This window comes from Schistocerca americana, chromosome 4 (assembly GCF_021461395.2).
Source record: "Schistocerca americana isolate TAMUIC-IGC-003095 chromosome 4, iqSchAmer2.1, whole genome shotgun sequence".
Taxonomy (NCBI): domain Eukaryota; kingdom Metazoa; phylum Arthropoda; class Insecta; order Orthoptera; family Acrididae; genus Schistocerca; species Schistocerca americana.
This window is the reverse complement of record NC_060122.1, coordinates 135,422,386-135,440,597: the sequence shown is the minus strand read 5'-3', so window position 1 is coordinate 135,440,597 and position 18,212 is coordinate 135,422,386. Positions and strand designations below refer to the sequence as shown.

Genomic DNA, 18,212 nt, shown 5'->3' with positions numbered 1-18,212 from the left:
AAATTTGGCGCCAGTAAAATTTCGTTACGTACGCATCAACTGTGACAAGACAGCAAAAAATTTTATCTTAGCACGGCTGTAACCGTACATGACTGCGTAGACGACGAAACATAGACTGCACATTTCGAGTATGCTTCTCAGAACCGTCCTGTCTAGTGATGCAGAGCTAAATGTTTGGGTCGCGTGATACAGTTCTGCGGTTGATAGATTTTTTTCGGGTTTCTCAACGCTGCGAGACATTTCAGTGACGCAGAAACTAATTCAGTTACCTCGAAAAAATTTCCTGTTAGCATTCACTAATGAAATAAATCTGAAGGTATTTAGATATAAAGGAACGGCTGCTGCCAAAATTGGTTACAGGCACTAACTCACGGAAACAAAAGTTGTAATTACGCAATTTCAATAATGCCACAAATTGTTTGTCAAAAAATGGTACTTCTAAACGAAACAGCCACCACGGAAAAAATGACTGCGCATAAACGACGCAGGTTAAAGGCTGGTGTTTTTACATCAAAGAAAAAGTTGTGTGTCTTCAGGAAGTTTGGCCGCTTGCTGTGAAATTTGCATTTTATATATAATCGTCTTGGCTTGTTGAAAGCGGCGTGACGGTATTGACAACGGATGTGTGCTTGTTCCACAGATCCGTGGTTTCCGCGCCACGCCAGCGACCTGGACAACTGCAACCACCTGATGACAAAGTACGAGCCAGAGCTGGACATGAACCACCCGGGCTTCGCCGATAAGGTGTACCGCGAGCGCAGGAAGATGATAGCCAACATCGCGTTCGCCTACAAGTAGTGAGTACCACACCCCAGATAGCTTTTCTGCCTTGCCGCGCTCCTGCCGCGTGTAACTGTCTGAGACACTGGTTCTCGTCCACAGCGGAGACCCGATCCCCCGCATCGAGTACACGCCCGAGGAGACGGCCACGTGGAAGCAGGTGTTCCGCGCCACCATCGAGCTGCTGCCAAAGTACGCGTGCGTCGAGTACCGACGCGTCTTCAAGCTGCTGCAGCAGGCCGGCATCTTCACCGAGGAGCGCATCCCACAGCTCGAGGAGATGTCCAACTTCATGAGCAGTGAGTACAGCACTCGTGCGTCGGTGCAGCCTACGCTTCTCGCAATAACGCTTAGAGAAATCAATATTAAAATCTTTCACGACCGCTAAGTATTTCTGAAATGGCAAGCCTAGGCGATGTAGTTTCTTAATCACACTAGTTTCCAAACGGTATGCAAGACAGGTTTCAGCAAGACTCTAAAGCACAACATTCACTTAGTCTAGTTATTTCACAATTCATATTCAAGGAGACTTTCACGTGGCAAGACGAAAATGCCTCTAAAAAAAATGTAAAATTTAGGTTCAAAAGTGTTAGGGAGTAAAAAGCTACTAGTCTCAGAATAAAGATAACTGGCTTTAACTTAACGTAAGCTAACTTTATAGAAGCTTTCAGTAAAGTTAATAAAACAATGAACGTTCATAAATGGTTTGGTTAATATTGTCATTAGCTAACAGACCGGCTGTGTTGCTGTCTGTGAGTGGAGTCACAAACCCATACGCAGCATTTCTGTCTACACAGGAACCTCGGTAATACAATGTTTTATTGCAGCTACTGTTAATTTTTGTAAATTCACTTCTGCAGAGTTTCGAAATGTCAACAAAATTAGTTAGTAACATCGGTCGTGGACTTGGACTGGATGTGAAACAAATACAGTTTTCCTTTATGAAAACTCCCACAGCAGTCAGTCTTCAAAACCCGAGCGGGAAGAGCAGCAAATATAATTAGATAAGAACTAGAATGAAGTCTCTATTTACCACGACCTTCATTTTTTGTAGTTTGACTGTCCGACACATGTGAAGTTACCTTCAACAAACGTATCACCTGACGATGAATGTAAAACGTTGAAAGAACTAAGTAAAATACGCAGTGGCAGTTCGAACGAACTATTCTTAAACTATTTTTTCAATAAAATGTCAATGTGTTACAGTCCTATCAAAAATCCTAGAGCAAAGTTTATTCAGTCATCAGTCTTATGACTGATTTCATTAGATTAGATTAATTATTCATTCCATAGACCTATAAAAGCAGGAATCCTCCTGGGTGTGGAACACGTCAGATACACATTACAAAAATGTAATTAGAAAAACTTGAGTATCATTAATTTTACTGATCCTCGGTCAATAAACAGTAAAATTGTGTACATGAATTAAACTTCTAATATTTACGGGTTTAATACTTGCATCTGCATTTCATTAAATGCATCATTCAGACATTTGCTAGTTTCTTGGCTATTACAACCAAGCATTGTCAAAAATTAAAGTAAATTATCCATTTCAGTGATCCTCGGTTAAGAAGTCAGATTATGTACAAGTTTAAAATTAAAACTTCCACTATTTACAGACTTCAGACTTACATCTGCACATGACACCCCACGATTTCCCCTGCAGTATAAACTTGTTTACCTCAAAATAACTTACACCAAAAGCCTAGATAAATGAATCTATTTTGTTTACCTGTTTCCTGCCCTCTTACGCTCCCTACAGCACAATGGAAGTTGATCTATGGTGTTCTATCATACTCGCTATCGACCTGTACCTTCTTGTTTCCTTTCGCCGACGATTCTGCGGAGAAGCTCTGCATTTCATATCAATTCACCAGCTTTCCAGTATCCTCTTACAGCACCACATCTCAAACGCTTCGATTCTCATTTCGGTTTTCCCACAGTCCACGACTGAATTCCATATAATAGTGCAAACGGGTATTCTCTTAAACATACTCCACAAAGCCTAGCTTTGATACTAAGATTTTAATGAATACTGCTCTTTTGCTGTACTCTCAGTGCACTTTCTTGTAATTACTTCATTCTATTTAAAAGCTCTTGTAATGATCCCTCACTTCCATTGATCACATACCCTTCCACTGTTGTTTATCCTACACCTGGACCTCCCTGCCATTGCCCGCCGAGTCGCTCGCCATTAGCCGGCCTGCTCGCCTGCCCGCAGAGCACACGGGCTTCCGGCTGCGACCCGCCGCCGGGCTCCTGACGGCGCGCGACTTCCTGGCCAGTCTGGCGTTCCGCATCTTCCAGAGCACGCAGTACGTCAGGCACACTTCGTCGCCCACGCACACTCCTGAACCGTGAGTATCTCGCATCTGCCTCTGCTTAGTGTTTGTGCCTCTCGTCTGCCTAGCAACACACACTTCGTAAAGATTAACAGCAATGCCCCATTGCTTCATTTCAGACAGGGACCTTTAGCTCGCTTGCAGTAGCTAGCTTGGTTACAACCGTAAATCGTCAGCCACTCTTAAATTTCTATGTTGCCAATTAACTCGTGTGTGGAATGTGATTTTCATAAATTTAATTCAAAAACTATCACACACTAAACTGCTAAGACAGTTTAAACGTTACCAAAATTTACAGCGCGACTTCTTTCTATTAGTTTCTACGAATAACTTGTTCCCGTCTTACACATCTTCGGCAACGGCCATGCCCCTGTGGATACACTGGTTCGTCAGATCACCAAAGTTAAGCGCTGTTGGGCGTGGCCGGCTCTTGGATCGATTACCATCCGGGACATCATGCGCAGTTACCATTTTTTCGGGGTGCACTCTGCCTCGTGATGCCAATTGAGGAGCTATTCGACCGAATAGTAGCGGCTCCTGTCAAAGACAACCACTATAACGACCGGGAGAGTGGTGTGCTGACCACACGCCCCTCCTATCCGCCTCCTCAGCCCAAGATGACAAGGCGGTCGGATGGTCCCGATGGGCCACCTGTGAACTGAAGACGGAGTGCTTTCTTGCTCATCTTCAGTGCCACAGTAAATAGATTGAGGAGAAACTTTCTTAGTCTCGTGTGTGTGCCTTCTCGAGAACTGGGAATTCTGTTAAAGCTATCGTAAAACACTCATGACTCAGTACTGAAGTTATGCCACACTTTTCAGGTGTGAAACTCTGACCACAACATGTTTCGGGACTGTCATCTAATTATCATCTGCTTAAAACTTCTATGCCTAAAATGCACCGCCAAAAGTAAAAACCTTGCAGTTTCAAGCCGAGCTGGAGTAGAACACTCAAACACAAGACGTCGTAAGAGGAGTTTCATGTTCAACAACGCATGTCTGCTTCTCGGTTTCCAGTTACGATGCCTAATGGCATGGAAGTTTAAGCACTTTATAATAACGCAGCCCCGAAGCATGCAGTGGTGAAAATCACACGTTTGACAACTGGTGCGTAGCTTCCCAAGTACTGAACAGTAGAATTGTCAGCTGAAGCTCCGTTTAAATAACGGATAGTTTAACAGCTTTGGTCACCACAACAATTCTTTCTCTTCGGAAAGATATCAACCTGAGCAAAAGAAAAAGGCTGTCTCAAGAAGCATGCTTCTGCTCTGGAGTTAGAGAAATATGTGTTGGGCTGTTCTTTATAAGTTGTAATACCATGATGGTGTCATGATAGAAACGTAACTGGTTCATGCAAGAGTTAGTGTGAAACTGTTACAAAAAACTTGTTTCTGCAACATTTAATCGTATTTGGGCTGACATCAGTGTCACTTCTTTCTACTTAGTGCAAAGAAAAATTGACTTCCCTAATTCCTCCTCCGTCCTTCGTAAGCAACATCAGGAGTACAAATTTTAAATGTAGAAGTACCCCATTTGTTGGATGTAGATGTTCACACGTGAAACCGATGTGCCATGATAATCAAAGGAAGCTTCAGCATGAAAAAGTAGCGCTTATATTTTGAAGAACTGTCCATGCCACAGTAAGTATTCCTGCGATAGCTTCATACTAAACTTTCCAGACAGTCATTAATAACTCAATGTGCCAGTTACGGTGTTCATACGGGTGAGAACTATTATTCAAAGCAACGCTATTCACACAGCATAAAATAAGACCAGGGAAGCAAATAAGTGTAATAAATTCGAAATGGCGATTTTACGCTGAAAAGGAAAACAAAAAATTGAACGTCTGGACTGTACATCTACCGTAAGATGTACTATCTAGAAGACGGGAAACACGATAAACAAATTAAAATGGACTGAGTTCAGAGAATTCAGTTAACTAAAGACCGGTGGACGGTCCAGTAACGACTGTGATAAGCGAATGGTGGTGATGTCGGGAAGTCTCCTTTCGAAGAAAACACGCCATCGACTGGAAATCCCTGTCACAACACAACACATCAGCCGAACACCTGCCAAGAGTTAGACAGAACACGCTTCCTTTATAGCACTAACGAAATATGAAATTCGTTAGCGTTAAAAAAATACTCCGTTAACCAAATAATACAATAACGTAAGCTAAATCCTTCTGTAATAAGACAGACTGAAAACTTTCAGAGAAATGCAACAAAATGGAAGCTCCGTGAAGATAGTGTTTCCTTTGATAAACTGTCAGCAACTATTTCTTATTGTGGTAGACGTATACTAGAACGCCGTCCCTGCAAATGTAAAGATGTCGATTTCGAAATACTCCATTACGGAAATGACCTGAGCGTCGTTTAGATACTCTCTCCCATCACATAATCAACCCTGGAAACTGCCACTTGGAGTGACGTTAAGTTGGAAAAATGTGAGCGGGGGGGGGGGGGGGGGGAGGAATGATCTCAATTTAAAGTATTAGACGTAATTTGCGTTTGGTTTTCTTATTACAAGAGATTCTCCTTCGATTACGCTTGGCTGTAACGTAAAATAAAAGTAATTACGTTGTCAGAATCCTCAAACAGCAATGTTTTATCGGGTCTGTAAGAGGTTTCAAATCTCCAAACTAATTCCTAAAACCAGCTGCGATTGCAGATTTACAGCCTACCCATTGCTTTGTTGCGTCCTTGTGAGGGCTAAAAAGTGCTTCCATGCACGCACTAGTCATTGGTTGAAACGTACGGCTGCAATTAAAATATAGGCAGTTGATATAAACATGAACCGTGCACTTTCAAAGGAAACTAATGTGCAGGATTTCTAATGAATGCATTTTTAGCACATGCACCTCGTACCTTCTACTTGTCCCAGAAGCTAATGACTTAGGCTGCTGAAGAGATTAAATCTTTTTAACTTCTGTAACTTTAAGCCAACGTGAGACATTAAAGTGATGCCTTTTTATCTGACCTCGAACAGTGTTCCATTAAATCTTGACATTTTTTCCCCGAAACTTTAGTTACAAATAAAAAGGAATAAAGAATATAAATGCTGTGAGAATAAGACAACTTTAAGTTTTAAAACCGAAAACAAATATGCAAAAACATTAGCTAGGCTGCTTTAGCCCAGAAGCAGGAAACTTCAACTCCAGCTCCAATGAGTGTTGCTGACATGCAGTAATCTTGCAGTGACTCGATCGGTCAAGAAGAGTTGTAGGTTGTTTGTTCTGCACTAAAACTGTACAGGTTGCTCGATACTGAGTATCCCCCTTAATATCTGCTTTTAATCTTGTTTCTCTCCGCAGTCTGTGGGAGTTGCAGAGAAGAACAGTGCACTCCCCTTAGAAATGTTTATTACGTAATGACGAAGGTGAGAGAACTTAATGTCGTGTTCGAAATTGACCAACACGTATGTGGAAACACCAACGAACTCAGTACGCATAGGCGCACACTGCACCACACCATAAGTTTTCGGACCGTCTGCCTAAAAAAAATTCATTTTTGTGTCAAACCTAAAAAGCTAATACAAATCGAATCAGTGGGCTCACAGAAAGGAATTAGGGCATTTCTCTTCCAGCTGGGAGTATCGCCCAAAGTAACAGAGAGCGGGAGTTGGGCGCGGAACTGGTGGAGGGCGAAGGCTTGCCCCCGCCCCGCACAGCTCCCCAGGGACGAACAAAAGAAAGAGCCGGGCTGCGGCTCAACCTGAGCCGCTACTCTCAATTAACGACCCACGCAAGCCGTCCCTCGGAGGCCGATCAGAAAAATTGCCCGATCAGAGGCTAGTAAGATTCTCAAAGAGAATGCGCCGTATTTTCCTTCTTTTACTCTTTCAGCTCTTCAACGCTGAAATTCCTTCGGGCAAAAATTTCTGACGTAGAAGTCTTTTGAGAATTAATTCAGCTATCACAGGACACGAACTGATTTATGTCCAGAAAACTTCATACCTGCAGTTTTACGCACTAGTCAATAAAACGAACACAACATTTAACGTGTCGAGCTAGTGTAAGAACATAACGGAAAAACGTTTGCTGCAATACATTCCGTTCTGGAATGGAAAAAAAATGCATTCGCAATTGGAGAAATAATTTTCGTGCCCTTGAGGAAAACTTAGGTATCATTGTGACTTGCCTACCATAGTCTAGTGAAATTATTTTTGCATCTGAGAAGTCAAATAGTATGACGCAAACGGACGAGTCTTTACAGATTTTTCTGTGGTTCTGCATCTGTTTGCAGAATCAGAGGAAACTCCATCCAGATAAAAACTGAGAATGTAATGATAATACCGAGTCAGAGCGTATAGGACATCTTGTGCACTTCTGTTTCTACAAAAAGTCTGAAGAGTCGTTTCGTTCCAATCACGAATGAAAGTTAAAAATCGTCGTAAATGTTTTCGGTGTCCACTTCTAGTTACTTTTCGTGTCGTACTTTATGTAATATACACCAAAAGTTTAGCTCCTTCACAAATGCCTGAACGTCAATCACTGTCGTAAGAACGATATCGATTTCTGTACCTCTTAGTTTCTCATCAAATAAGCAGTATCTTCTGTCATTCAAACGATGTAAGCTTCATTACTGAGGTATTTTATGGGCATCAGGCCATGTTCCACAGCATACTTCTGTTTAATCTTCCAGTGCCGGAGACATCAGGTGTAAGCGACTCTGGAAGCAGCTAGTCTCAAATAAGCTCAGCAAGCCGAACTGTTTCATACGACGATCAGTTCGTGACGTCATTACATCGTTGCCTAAGTTTGGGAGTTGCACCGACGTTTCTTGGTTTTTAGCTTCTAGTGTGGAATAGTTGGCACTATTCTATAACCAAGGCCCACAATCTGTCTACTCAAATAGCAAAGAATTGAAAGTTGTTTCTTGAGCTTTTGAATTTCTATGGCCTTTACATCCCAATGTGCTAACGATTAGATCTTGGTAAAACCAGTGTCAGAAACTAATTTTGTCTCTTAGTTCCAATGTGCTAATATTTGGACGCTACAAAGGACCAACGCCCACCAGTTGCCGCAGCAGGACTACACAAAATCATTTGCACTTACGGTGAAATGTGCGTAACTACGAAAATAAGCGTCAACACTCGCCGTAAAAAAAAAGAGCAATTGGCGCCTGGGCAATGCGGATAAATCGGCAGTAGCAGAACATGCACTGGGACCGGGGAACCACACATTCTGATACTGCGGTTTCATCAAGATCTAATCATTACTACGCTAGGATGCAGCGAGGTCGTAAAAACTGGAAGTCTGTAATAGAAGACTGAAATTAGACATAGCCTTAGTGTTAAATAAAACAAACGCGCCAACTCTTCCTCACTACAAGTTCTGTAGCATAGTTGGGTGCTATTCCGCGGTGGTAGGCAGCGGTCTGATATCACGAACCGACTGTTGGGTGGATACATATAAACAGCTAGGTTTTCTGAGGTTTGTTGATACCAACTGCTATGTCGTTAAAGTTCCTGAAATCCCGGGCAGTGGAAGATGTTAGTCAAAGAATACCTTGGACCACGGCTTAATACCGAATAAACAAATATTAGCAATGAAATGTCAAATGTTTCAGTGATAGCTCCAGAAGAAATGCCTCCCGCTCAAACACAAATGTGTGTAGAGGGAACAAGCATTTCCTCAAATATGTATCTGCATGAATTAGTAGCAAACGCACTGAATATGGTTTAGGTTTTCAGGAATAATAAACGAATTTCAGCGCAAAGAGTATTAAAGTTCTAAGTAGTAAGGCACCAACAATTTTATCTGAAGCATTTTTGGCGTCCAAATTGTTTAAACAAGGCCCGTAACTTTCCCAAAGAGGAAGTCGGCACACACACAAAACTGCTTCCACTCCTATTTCACACAGGGCTTTCAGCTGCGAAGACTGCAGCAATGTGGCTTCGCGCCACACAGCAGAGTAGCAGTTTCGCTTCATCCTCTGGAGATTGTTCCGTTCCGCCCTCCTTTCTGAACTGTTCTCCCGTGACAGGAACATCATCACGCCGCATGCAATCGAATTACGTGGAAGCAGCGACTGGAATGACATCGCTAAAAGCCCGGGGTTAATTGGCCGTCAGTGGGGCGCTAGATGAGGAGGGATCCATTACGGGCGCGCTAATGCAATCACGGCGGGCAGCCGGCAGCCGGCTGGCCCGGCGCGCCGTGTTGTTGCAGCCCGCCACGCTGGACTGCGCCCCGCTGCTCGCTCCTTGAAGCTCGCTCGGAAGAGTTTTCTTTCCGCCTTCCCCTCCCCCTCCCCCTCAGTTATAAAGTGCAGTAATACAGGCAACTAGCTGCTCTTCCCTCAACCACTTCTCAGGTTGCGTAGTTTAACTTCGCACACTTGCAGGTACTCATATCACTCTCATAAGTTCAGGCTTCAAAACCAAAAACAAACGCGCATCTAAGTGATCTCTTAAGAGCTCAAAGTGCAAATTACCCAATACAGTATACTGCAAGGATGCTTTTGCAAAGTATCACAACAGGCTCATTCGCCGTGGCATGTATCCTGTATTAGTGTGTTGCATTTCAGTGATCTGGTCCCAAAGACTTGTTCCCGACTCCATAATTTAGCTAACGCAGATCTGTGCAGATATTACTGTGGCACATACTCCCTAAAAAAACTAGTGTCCTCATTGGAGATCGTAATTTGACGTTGTACAGCAATTTAACATTTCGGATGGTCTCTAAAACGCTAATCTGCTAAGCGGTGAGATTTACTGCCGTTCATTCCTTGGCAACTTCTCATCGTGACTTCTGCCGAAATAGGTTTTGTTGAACAGTTATTGTAACTTACCAAACAGGTAACTAGTACTGGTATGGTTGAACAAAGGATGTCAGTTTTCGGTCCGAAAACTGGTGTGATGCAGCTCTCCATGCTACTCTATCCAGTGCAACCCTCTTAATCTCCGAACAACTTCTGCAACCTACACTCTTCTGAATGTTTACTGTATTCAGCTTTGTTCAAAAAAATGTTCAAATGTGTGTGTGAAATCTTATGGGACTTTCCTTTAGTCATCTTGTGCCACTAGTTTTTTCTCCAAAATTGTGTTTAGTACCTCGTTAACTACGGGATCTACCCAGCTATCTTCAGCACCGCATTTCAAAAGCTTTTATTCTCTAATGCAAACTATTCACTTTCGTACATGGTTACACTCCATTTACATACTTTCAGAAAAGACTTTATAAAACGTCTATAGTCGATAACAGCAATTTTCTCTTCAGAAACGCGTTTCCTTCCAGTGACAGCCTAAATTTTATATCCTCTCTACTTCGGCCATCGTCATTTACTTTGCTGCCCAAATAACACTAGTTTATTATTTTAAGTGTTTCGTATCCTAATTTAATTCCCTCATCACACGAATTATTTCCACCACATTCAATTATCCTTGGTTAGCTTATCTTGATCATCTTATATATACTGAAGACTGTTCATTTAGTTCAACTGCTATTCAATCCTTAACTGCCTGTGACAGAATTACAATGACTTCGGCAAACCTCCGTCCTTTTCTTCTCTCTGAACTTAAATACCTACTCGAAAGTTTTTACATTCCTTCAGTGCTTGTTCAGTGTAGTGATTCAATAGCGCCGGGGACAGGCTAAACTTTAAGTGCTTGCCATTCATGTCCCTCGATTATTAAAACTGGCGTCTGGTTTCCTCACAAGTTGTAAATAGACTTTAGTTCCCTGTATTTTACCCCTTCATAGTTTCAAAGAGGGTATTCCAGTCAACATTATCCGAAGCTGTCTCTAAGTCTACAAATGCTATAAACGTAGGTTTGCTTTTCCTTAACCTAGCTTCTAAGGGAAGTCTGGCGTCAGTATTGCCTTGTGTTTGTTCCTACTTTCTCCGCAATCCGAACTGATCTTTCCCGAGGTCGGCTTCTACAACTTTTTCCATTCTTCTGTATTCTTGTTAGTATTTTGCACTCGCGACATAACGAACTGATGGTTCTGTAATATTCACGCCTGTCAGCACCTCCATTCTTTAGAATTGGAATTATATTCTTCTTGGAGTTTTGAGCGTATTGCGCCTGTTCTTGCCTCAGTTTAAACGTGAATTCTCTAAAACGTTACCGAGCGGGGTGGCGCAGTGGTTAACACACTGTACTCGCATTCGGGAGGGAGACTGTTCAATCCCGCGTCCGGCCATCCTGATTTAGGTTTTCCGTGATTTTTCCCTAAATCGCTCCAGGCAAATGCCGGGATGGTTCCTCTGAAAAGGCACGGCCGAATTCCTTCCCTGATCCGACGAGACCAATGACCTCGCAGTTTGGTCTCTTCACACAAAACAACTCTAAAACGTTGGAACAGTGGTTCCTAATGACACTTCGGATAAACCCTAACGTAACAGACGAAGTTTCCTGTCTTTGAGAAACTTGCGAGAAACCAGCGAAACTAGAGTTCTTAAATAAGTAAACACGGATTGGGCTGTTAACTTCAAGTGAGCAAATACGTGAAAGTACAAATTACCTTTCCTGGCGCAGTAAACTTGAGAGCATCGCAGAACCGTAATGTCTGGTGACGGCTACACTACTGCACAGACGGCACTCGGCTCGGCTAAGAGGACGCGCTTTCTTTCTTCCGCAGCGACTGCATCCACGAGCTGATCGGTCACATGCCGCTGCTGGCGGACCCCAGCTTCGCGCAGTTCTCGCAGGAGATCGGCCTCGCTTCCCTCGGCGCGTCTGACGCGGAGATCGAGAAGCTGTCGACGGTGTACTGGTTCACGGTCGAGTTCGGCCTGTGCAAGGAGAAGGGCCAGCTGAAGGCGTACGGCGCCGGGCTGCTGTCGTCGACGCGCGAGCTGCTGCACGCCGTGTCCGACAAGCCAGAGCACCGGCCCTTCGAGCCCTCGCTGACCGCCATCCAGCCCTACCAGGACCAGGACGTGCAGCCCGTCTACTACGTCGCGGAGAGCTTCGAGGATGCCAAGGACAAGTTCAGGTGCGTAAAACTCTCCTCCTCCTCCCACCACAGGCCATCTCCACAGCGCTTAGCCACTTCGTTTCGCAAATGATTCTAAGAGGTGACGCAGTAACGCCACACTGGCCTCGTGTTAGATATAGCAGCGGTTCACATTTCGATTCGACCACCCAGATTTACCTCCTTTGTGATTTCCGCAAAAATTACACGGAGATGCTTTCCACAAGGCTCGGCCGATTTCCTTGCCCAGTCTGAGGTCGCGCTCCGTGTGTAATGACCTGCTACTACCAAATGATGGCACAGTAAATTTCTTTTTCCCATGTTCCTGTACACACGAGAGTTTAGAGTTCCCATAAAGTACAGTTTTGCCACTGCTATTTGCGAATTTCTCTACTCGAAAATTATGTAACTGCGAACCACAAAATACCGGGTGATCAAAAAGTCAGTATATATCCTGAAACTTAATAAACCACGGAATAATGTAGATAGAGGTAAAAATTGACACGCATGCTTGGAATGACATGGGGTTTTATTAGAAGCAAAAGAATTATTGCTAGATGCGTGAAAGATCTCTTGCACGCGTCGTTTGGTGATCGTGTGCTCAGCCGCCACTTCAGTCATGCTTGGGCTCCCAGGTCCTCAGACCTCAGTCCGTGCGATTATTGGCTTACCTGAAGTCGCAAGTGTATCGTGATCGACCGACATCTCTAGGGATGCTGAAAGAAAACATCCGGCGCCAATGCTTCACCATAACTCCGGTCATGATTTACAGTGCTGTTCACATTATTCCTAGACTACAGCTACTGTTGAGGAATGATGGTGGAAATATTGAGCATTTACTGTAAAGAACATCGTCCTTGCTTTGTCTTACTTGGTTATGCTAATTATTGCTATTCTGATCAGCTGAAGCGCCATCTGTCGGACATTTTTTTGAGTTTTTGTAATTTTGGTTGTAATAAACCCCATGTCATTCCAAGCACGCGTGTCAATTTGTATCTATGTACATTATTCCATCATTTATTCGGTTTTCAAATTTATACTGACTTTTTGATCCCCTGGTACTTAATTTACAAACGGATGAGTGTCCTTCCATTCCACTTCGGAGGAGGATTCAATACTACAAAGTTTTTTTATTAAAATATTAGACCATCCTCAAGGTACTTCCAAGTCACAAATTAACCCAAAATTTCGTGAAAATTTCTAAGTAAATGGCACGTTCATTGGAATGCTGAATGTTCCGAGATATTTCCCGCGCAGAAGCTAGTGCTGAGGAGAGTGGTTAAGCATTAAAAAGGTGATCGCACCAAATTCTACTTTTCTGTAGTAGCCCTAAACTGTTGCATAGCAGCATTATCTACGCTATGTGATGGTGACGCATTACAACTCTTGTCCCGTCATGACAGTGAAACTTGTTCATGTATTGTCTGCCATCTTCGTTACTCTCCGTAGTTAAAACGAAGCTTCAATTTGTTTACGAAAAATGAAACCTTTCCAAGCTGTTTGTTAAGCAGCTGGTAAGAGGACCAATGCGAAAAATTCGGCAGAACTTACCTAAAAGCCAACGGCCTGTAACACACACAAACTACTTAGTGTAATTACCCGACTGGGAACTGAAATCGTGTCAATCGGTCTGCCGGCCACAGTGACCGAGCGGTTCTAGGCGCTACAGACTGGAACCGCCGCGAACGCTACGGTCGCAGGTTCGAATCCTGCCTCGGGCGTGGATGTGTGTGATGTCCTTAGGTTAGTTAGGTTTAAGTAGTTCTAAGGTCTAGGGGACTGATGTTCTCAGATGTTAAGTCCCATAGTGCTCAGAGCCATTTGAACAATTAACATCGGTCTGTATTTGTCGATAAAAATTGGGGCGCTATGTTTACGATGACTAACCATGGAGGACAGAATCGGCCCCCATCCCCGCAAAGAGGAAAACAGCACTCCGTAACGTCTCTGAAGTGCGTAACGCGTGCCTGGAGCGACATTGCGTGCGCTACGCCCGCACTTTCGCCACGCGCAATGGGCCGGCGGCGGCGCGACTTTCGCCTGTACAGTCCTCGATGGAAACACAGCTCTCGACAGCTGTGAGAACACTAGTCACGTGCGACACCAGCTTGCCAATACGTTACCAGTGGAAAAATTGCCACGGGGTGTTACCGCGTTTTTCACCGCACAAATATCCCACAGCAAGTGAGATAGCGATTTTATAATTTCACAGGCGGGCCATAGCTATTAAATGGTGAAGTTCATCACTTACGGCAGAAATCAGACGTAGACAGCTGGAAAGAACATTGCCAGAATTGTGAGGCTAGAGGGGAGGGGTAGTAAATCGTACGAGCGTACTGAAAGCTGAATATGTATATTACGCACTGATAAATAGGTAACCAAGACAGAAGCTTAAGAGTGTTAAACCAGTGGAAGCACAAAGGGATATAAAGGAAAAGCCCATCAAACGCCTAAAAAGTTCCTCAAACGCAATCGTGGACGATTTGTCCTGATTCCTACTAAAGGGAACACACATTGGTACCGTGGTGATTAAATCTGAGCTGAAAAGGATTAGAGAAATGGCTATAGTACGGCTACTTCCTTTCGGCACACTCGTTCTTTCCTCAGCAAGAAACCAGTTATGAGAGCTAGTAACTAAATGCAACTCAGCCATTAGATTCTGAACTTAAACTGTAGTGTCCTCATTTAAACGTCTACATCTACATACATACTCCACAGTCCACCATACGGTGCGTGGCGGAGGGTACCTCGTACAACTTGCACCTTCTCTCCCTGTACCACTCGCAAACAGAACGAGGGAAAAAATGACTGCCTATATGCCTCTATACGAGCCCTAATCTCCCTTATCTTCGTGTGTTTCCGCGAAATGTAAGTTGGCGGCAGTAAAATTGTACTGCAGTCAGCCTCAAATGCTGGTTCTCTAAATTTCCTAAGTAGCGATTCACGAAAAGAACGCCTCCTTTTCTCCAGAGACTCCCACCAGAGTTCCTGAAGCATTTCCGTAACACTCGCGTAATGATCAAACCTACCAGTAATACATCTAGCAGCCCGCATGTGAATTGCTTCTATGTCCTCCCTCAATCCGACCTGATAGGGATCCCAAACGCTCGAGCAGTACTCAAGAATAGGTCGTAATATTGTTTTATAAGCGGTCTCCTTTACAGATGAACCACATCTTCCCAAAACTCTACCAATGAACCGAAGATGACTATCCGCCTTCCCCACAACTCCCATTACATGCTCTTCCCACTTTCATATCGCTCTGCAATATGGTGCTATTTCGCCCAATAAGGACACGTTGGATTGCTTCCGACCAGTTCGTGGCATCAAATCGGAAGGCTGATCGGGATGGAAGCCATAAGAAAATATTAATATACCGTGGCTCCCTGATACTACCGTTGACCATGCGCTGAATTTAACTGCCACGAGTTGTCAGCACCGACGTGTGCCTTTTCATCTTGTTTGGCCTCAGCTACACACGACCGTAAGATTTGAGTGCAATGGTGTCTAACGTGTGGTTTTGTGTTCCGCAGGAGGTGGGTAGCTAGCGGCATGTCCCGCAAGTTCGAGGTTCGCTACAACCCGCACACCCAGCGCGTCGAGGTGCTGGACTCCGTGGAGCGGCTGGAGGGCTGCCTCTCGCAGCTCAACCTCGAGATGCTGCACCTCAACAACGCGCTGGCCAAGCTCAAGGCCAACTTCGCTTAAGGGACTCTCCTCGTGACCTCGTTTTCCCTGCACTTCACCACGTACTTAGCGTCCGCATCGTCCGCATCGTCCCCATCGTTGTACCCATTGTATAGTTCCCGCTCATAGCCCGCTGCAGATCCAGCGCACGCTAGCTGTGCAGGAGAGACGGCTGCTACCGGTGACTGCTTCCGTCAGACGGGAGTCGAGCGCGCGTCTCTGTCGAGTAGTTGCGACGCTGGCGGGCGGCTCCGCGGCGCAGAGTGGCGAGTGTGACGTCCGTGCCGGAGGGCGAGCGCCCCTGTGGGTGGCGCCAGTCCGGTGCGGGCGCCGCAGCGCACACGTGCCGACGCGCCCGCCATCTGTTAGCAAACTGCCGCTGCGAGTGACTACCGAGACGCGGCTCGCTGTCCACTAGCAACGCGTTCTCTGTGCCACTGAAAGGGGATTCCCCGCAATAAGAGATGGGAAATGGGACCAAGTGAGCTACGTACTAGTCTCGAGGCGTGGCTTCTGAGTGCGGCCTGCAGATCGGCGGCGGAGGACGAGGTACGCGCAACTGTGCGCGGGGCCCTGACTCCACCCCGCGTATCTGTTCATGCGTAAGCTGTCCTTCCCGCTGTGCTGAAAGGCTGTGCCAGGAAGCGCCGAGGTGGGGAGAAGACTATTCAGCAAGCCCGTCTCTCCTCTGCTGTATAAAAAAATAAATTAGCTCGTCATTCTCGCCGTCATATCCATTTGTAAATTGTATAAATGTATCACATCTTATGTATTGTAGCTGTAGAACTATTTTATTCTTGGGCGCTTGACCTCCTTCGTGCGTTCGATCTATTTATCTCCAAAATCATGATCTCGAAATCATTCCAGCTTTCTAACTTCTTTAGTGTGCTGTGTAGAGAAGTGTAATTATCTGGACTTAAACGTAGGCAGTTAAATTACGATTCTTTCTTTATCTACCAGGAGGGTTAAGCGTTACTGTGTGAAAGTTGTGTGTGTTTATGCGTGTGAACATAAATGTTTACTGTTTATAATTTAATGTTCTGTTTTTGTAACAATTTTATGGAATGACAGTGTTTGGTTCTTGTCAAATACTTCGTTGCCATCTCTCGTATGTATTATTTCACATGGCAATTGCACCATAATTACTGTAAACAATGAAATATTTACTCACGCTATAAAATGCACGTGCACTATATCTTTGTTCCTTAGTGAACAGATGTAATTTCAAAGTTACAAAATGTATTCTTCCTTTAAACACTGCATGTAGCTAAGAAGCTGTCAAATGCTGCTTACGTGATATAGGTAGCTTCGTCTGTCACACTATCCAATGAAATTAGAGGCTATTACTGCATGAAACAAAGCAGAATTGAGACTTGCAGGTGTAGAGTTCTACGATACCCTTATCTGGTTAGATTATAAGAGCTGTTTTATGCTACGTGCACTAAGTGTCCAAATATCTGCTAGTATTCCATGTGATACGTATGTACCTAATTTATCTTTGCAAATAAAATGCATATATTTAAGCCGAACGTTGTTCTTTAGTCACCTGTCTCTTCCTAAAGCCTTGTCAACACATACCTCAGCCGAGCCACAATCACTCAATAAATAGAATTAAATTAGCCCACCCACAAATGTGGAGCAGATTCGAAAATAACTATTGGAAAAATTATCACATAACTGTCGCCTTAGTAGACTAAAATGTGAAGTGCAGAAAAATATTTATAAATCGTAAAATACAGAGTTCAACTACTTCAGCACTGTCTTATCTTTCCAGGCACAAATTTGCCCTTAACATCCTGAGTTACCTACTTCAGCTTCGAGGAAGGAGAGGGAAATTGGGGGTATAGTTTGAAATGTAAAGAAAGTAAAATTCCGTAAACTTCAGACAAAATATCGCCTCTACTAATACTGATAATTAATGGATCAATAACATCTGGACAACATATTGGTGGACATTAATATGGGATGCACCCACCTTTCGTCTTTGCTTGAATTCTGCTCGGGACACTTTGTGAGGTGTTTGAATAAACAGCTCAAACCAGAGGTCATTGATGCTGGACGCTGGATTCCTAACTCGTCCCAAAGGTGGTGTTCTGGGTTCAAGTAGAGACGGTGAACAAGACAGTCCTTTCCAGGAATCATACTATCCACAAATCTTTCCCTCAAAGACGCTGCTTAGACAGGTTCCGTCGTCATGCTGATACAATCTTCTCTCCAGACTGTTCTTCTACTACACGAAGTACAAAAAGCTGTGAAAGTGTTCATATTCTTCCTCATTTAGCGTTTTCATGAGCACAGCAACCGCACAACGCCATAACCACAAAAAGCGCCCAGATACGGAAACCACCTCCGTGGCTTCTCTTGGAACTAGACATAATGGCAGGTTAATGTTCTCAAAACATTCGCCAAATCTAAATCGTTCCAGGCTATTACCACAGGGCAAAGCCGTATTTATGTCCAATGCCGTTCTGTGCCCCATCT

At 44.1% G+C, this 18,212-nt stretch overlaps 1 protein-coding gene across 1 annotated transcript in view; it reads left to right on the top strand.

Annotated features, from left to right (window-relative positions):
* The window catches only part of LOC124612486 (tyrosine 3-monooxygenase), a 38,570-nt gene extending 22,753 nt beyond the window's left edge, over window positions 1–15,817 (top strand). The window contains exons 7-11 of the mRNA XM_047140720.1: window positions 641–797; window positions 883–1,079; window positions 3,002–3,137; window positions 11,709–12,065; window positions 15,578–15,817. Coding sequence (XP_046996676.1) covers window positions 641–797; window positions 883–1,079; window positions 3,002–3,137; window positions 11,709–12,065; window positions 15,578–15,752 — 1,022 coding nt within the window. The 3' untranslated portion in view covers window positions 15,753–15,817. The remainder of the gene's footprint in view (window positions 1–640; window positions 798–882; window positions 1,080–3,001; window positions 3,138–11,708; window positions 12,066–15,577) is intronic.
* Window positions 15,818–18,212: the final 2,395 nt, after the last annotated feature.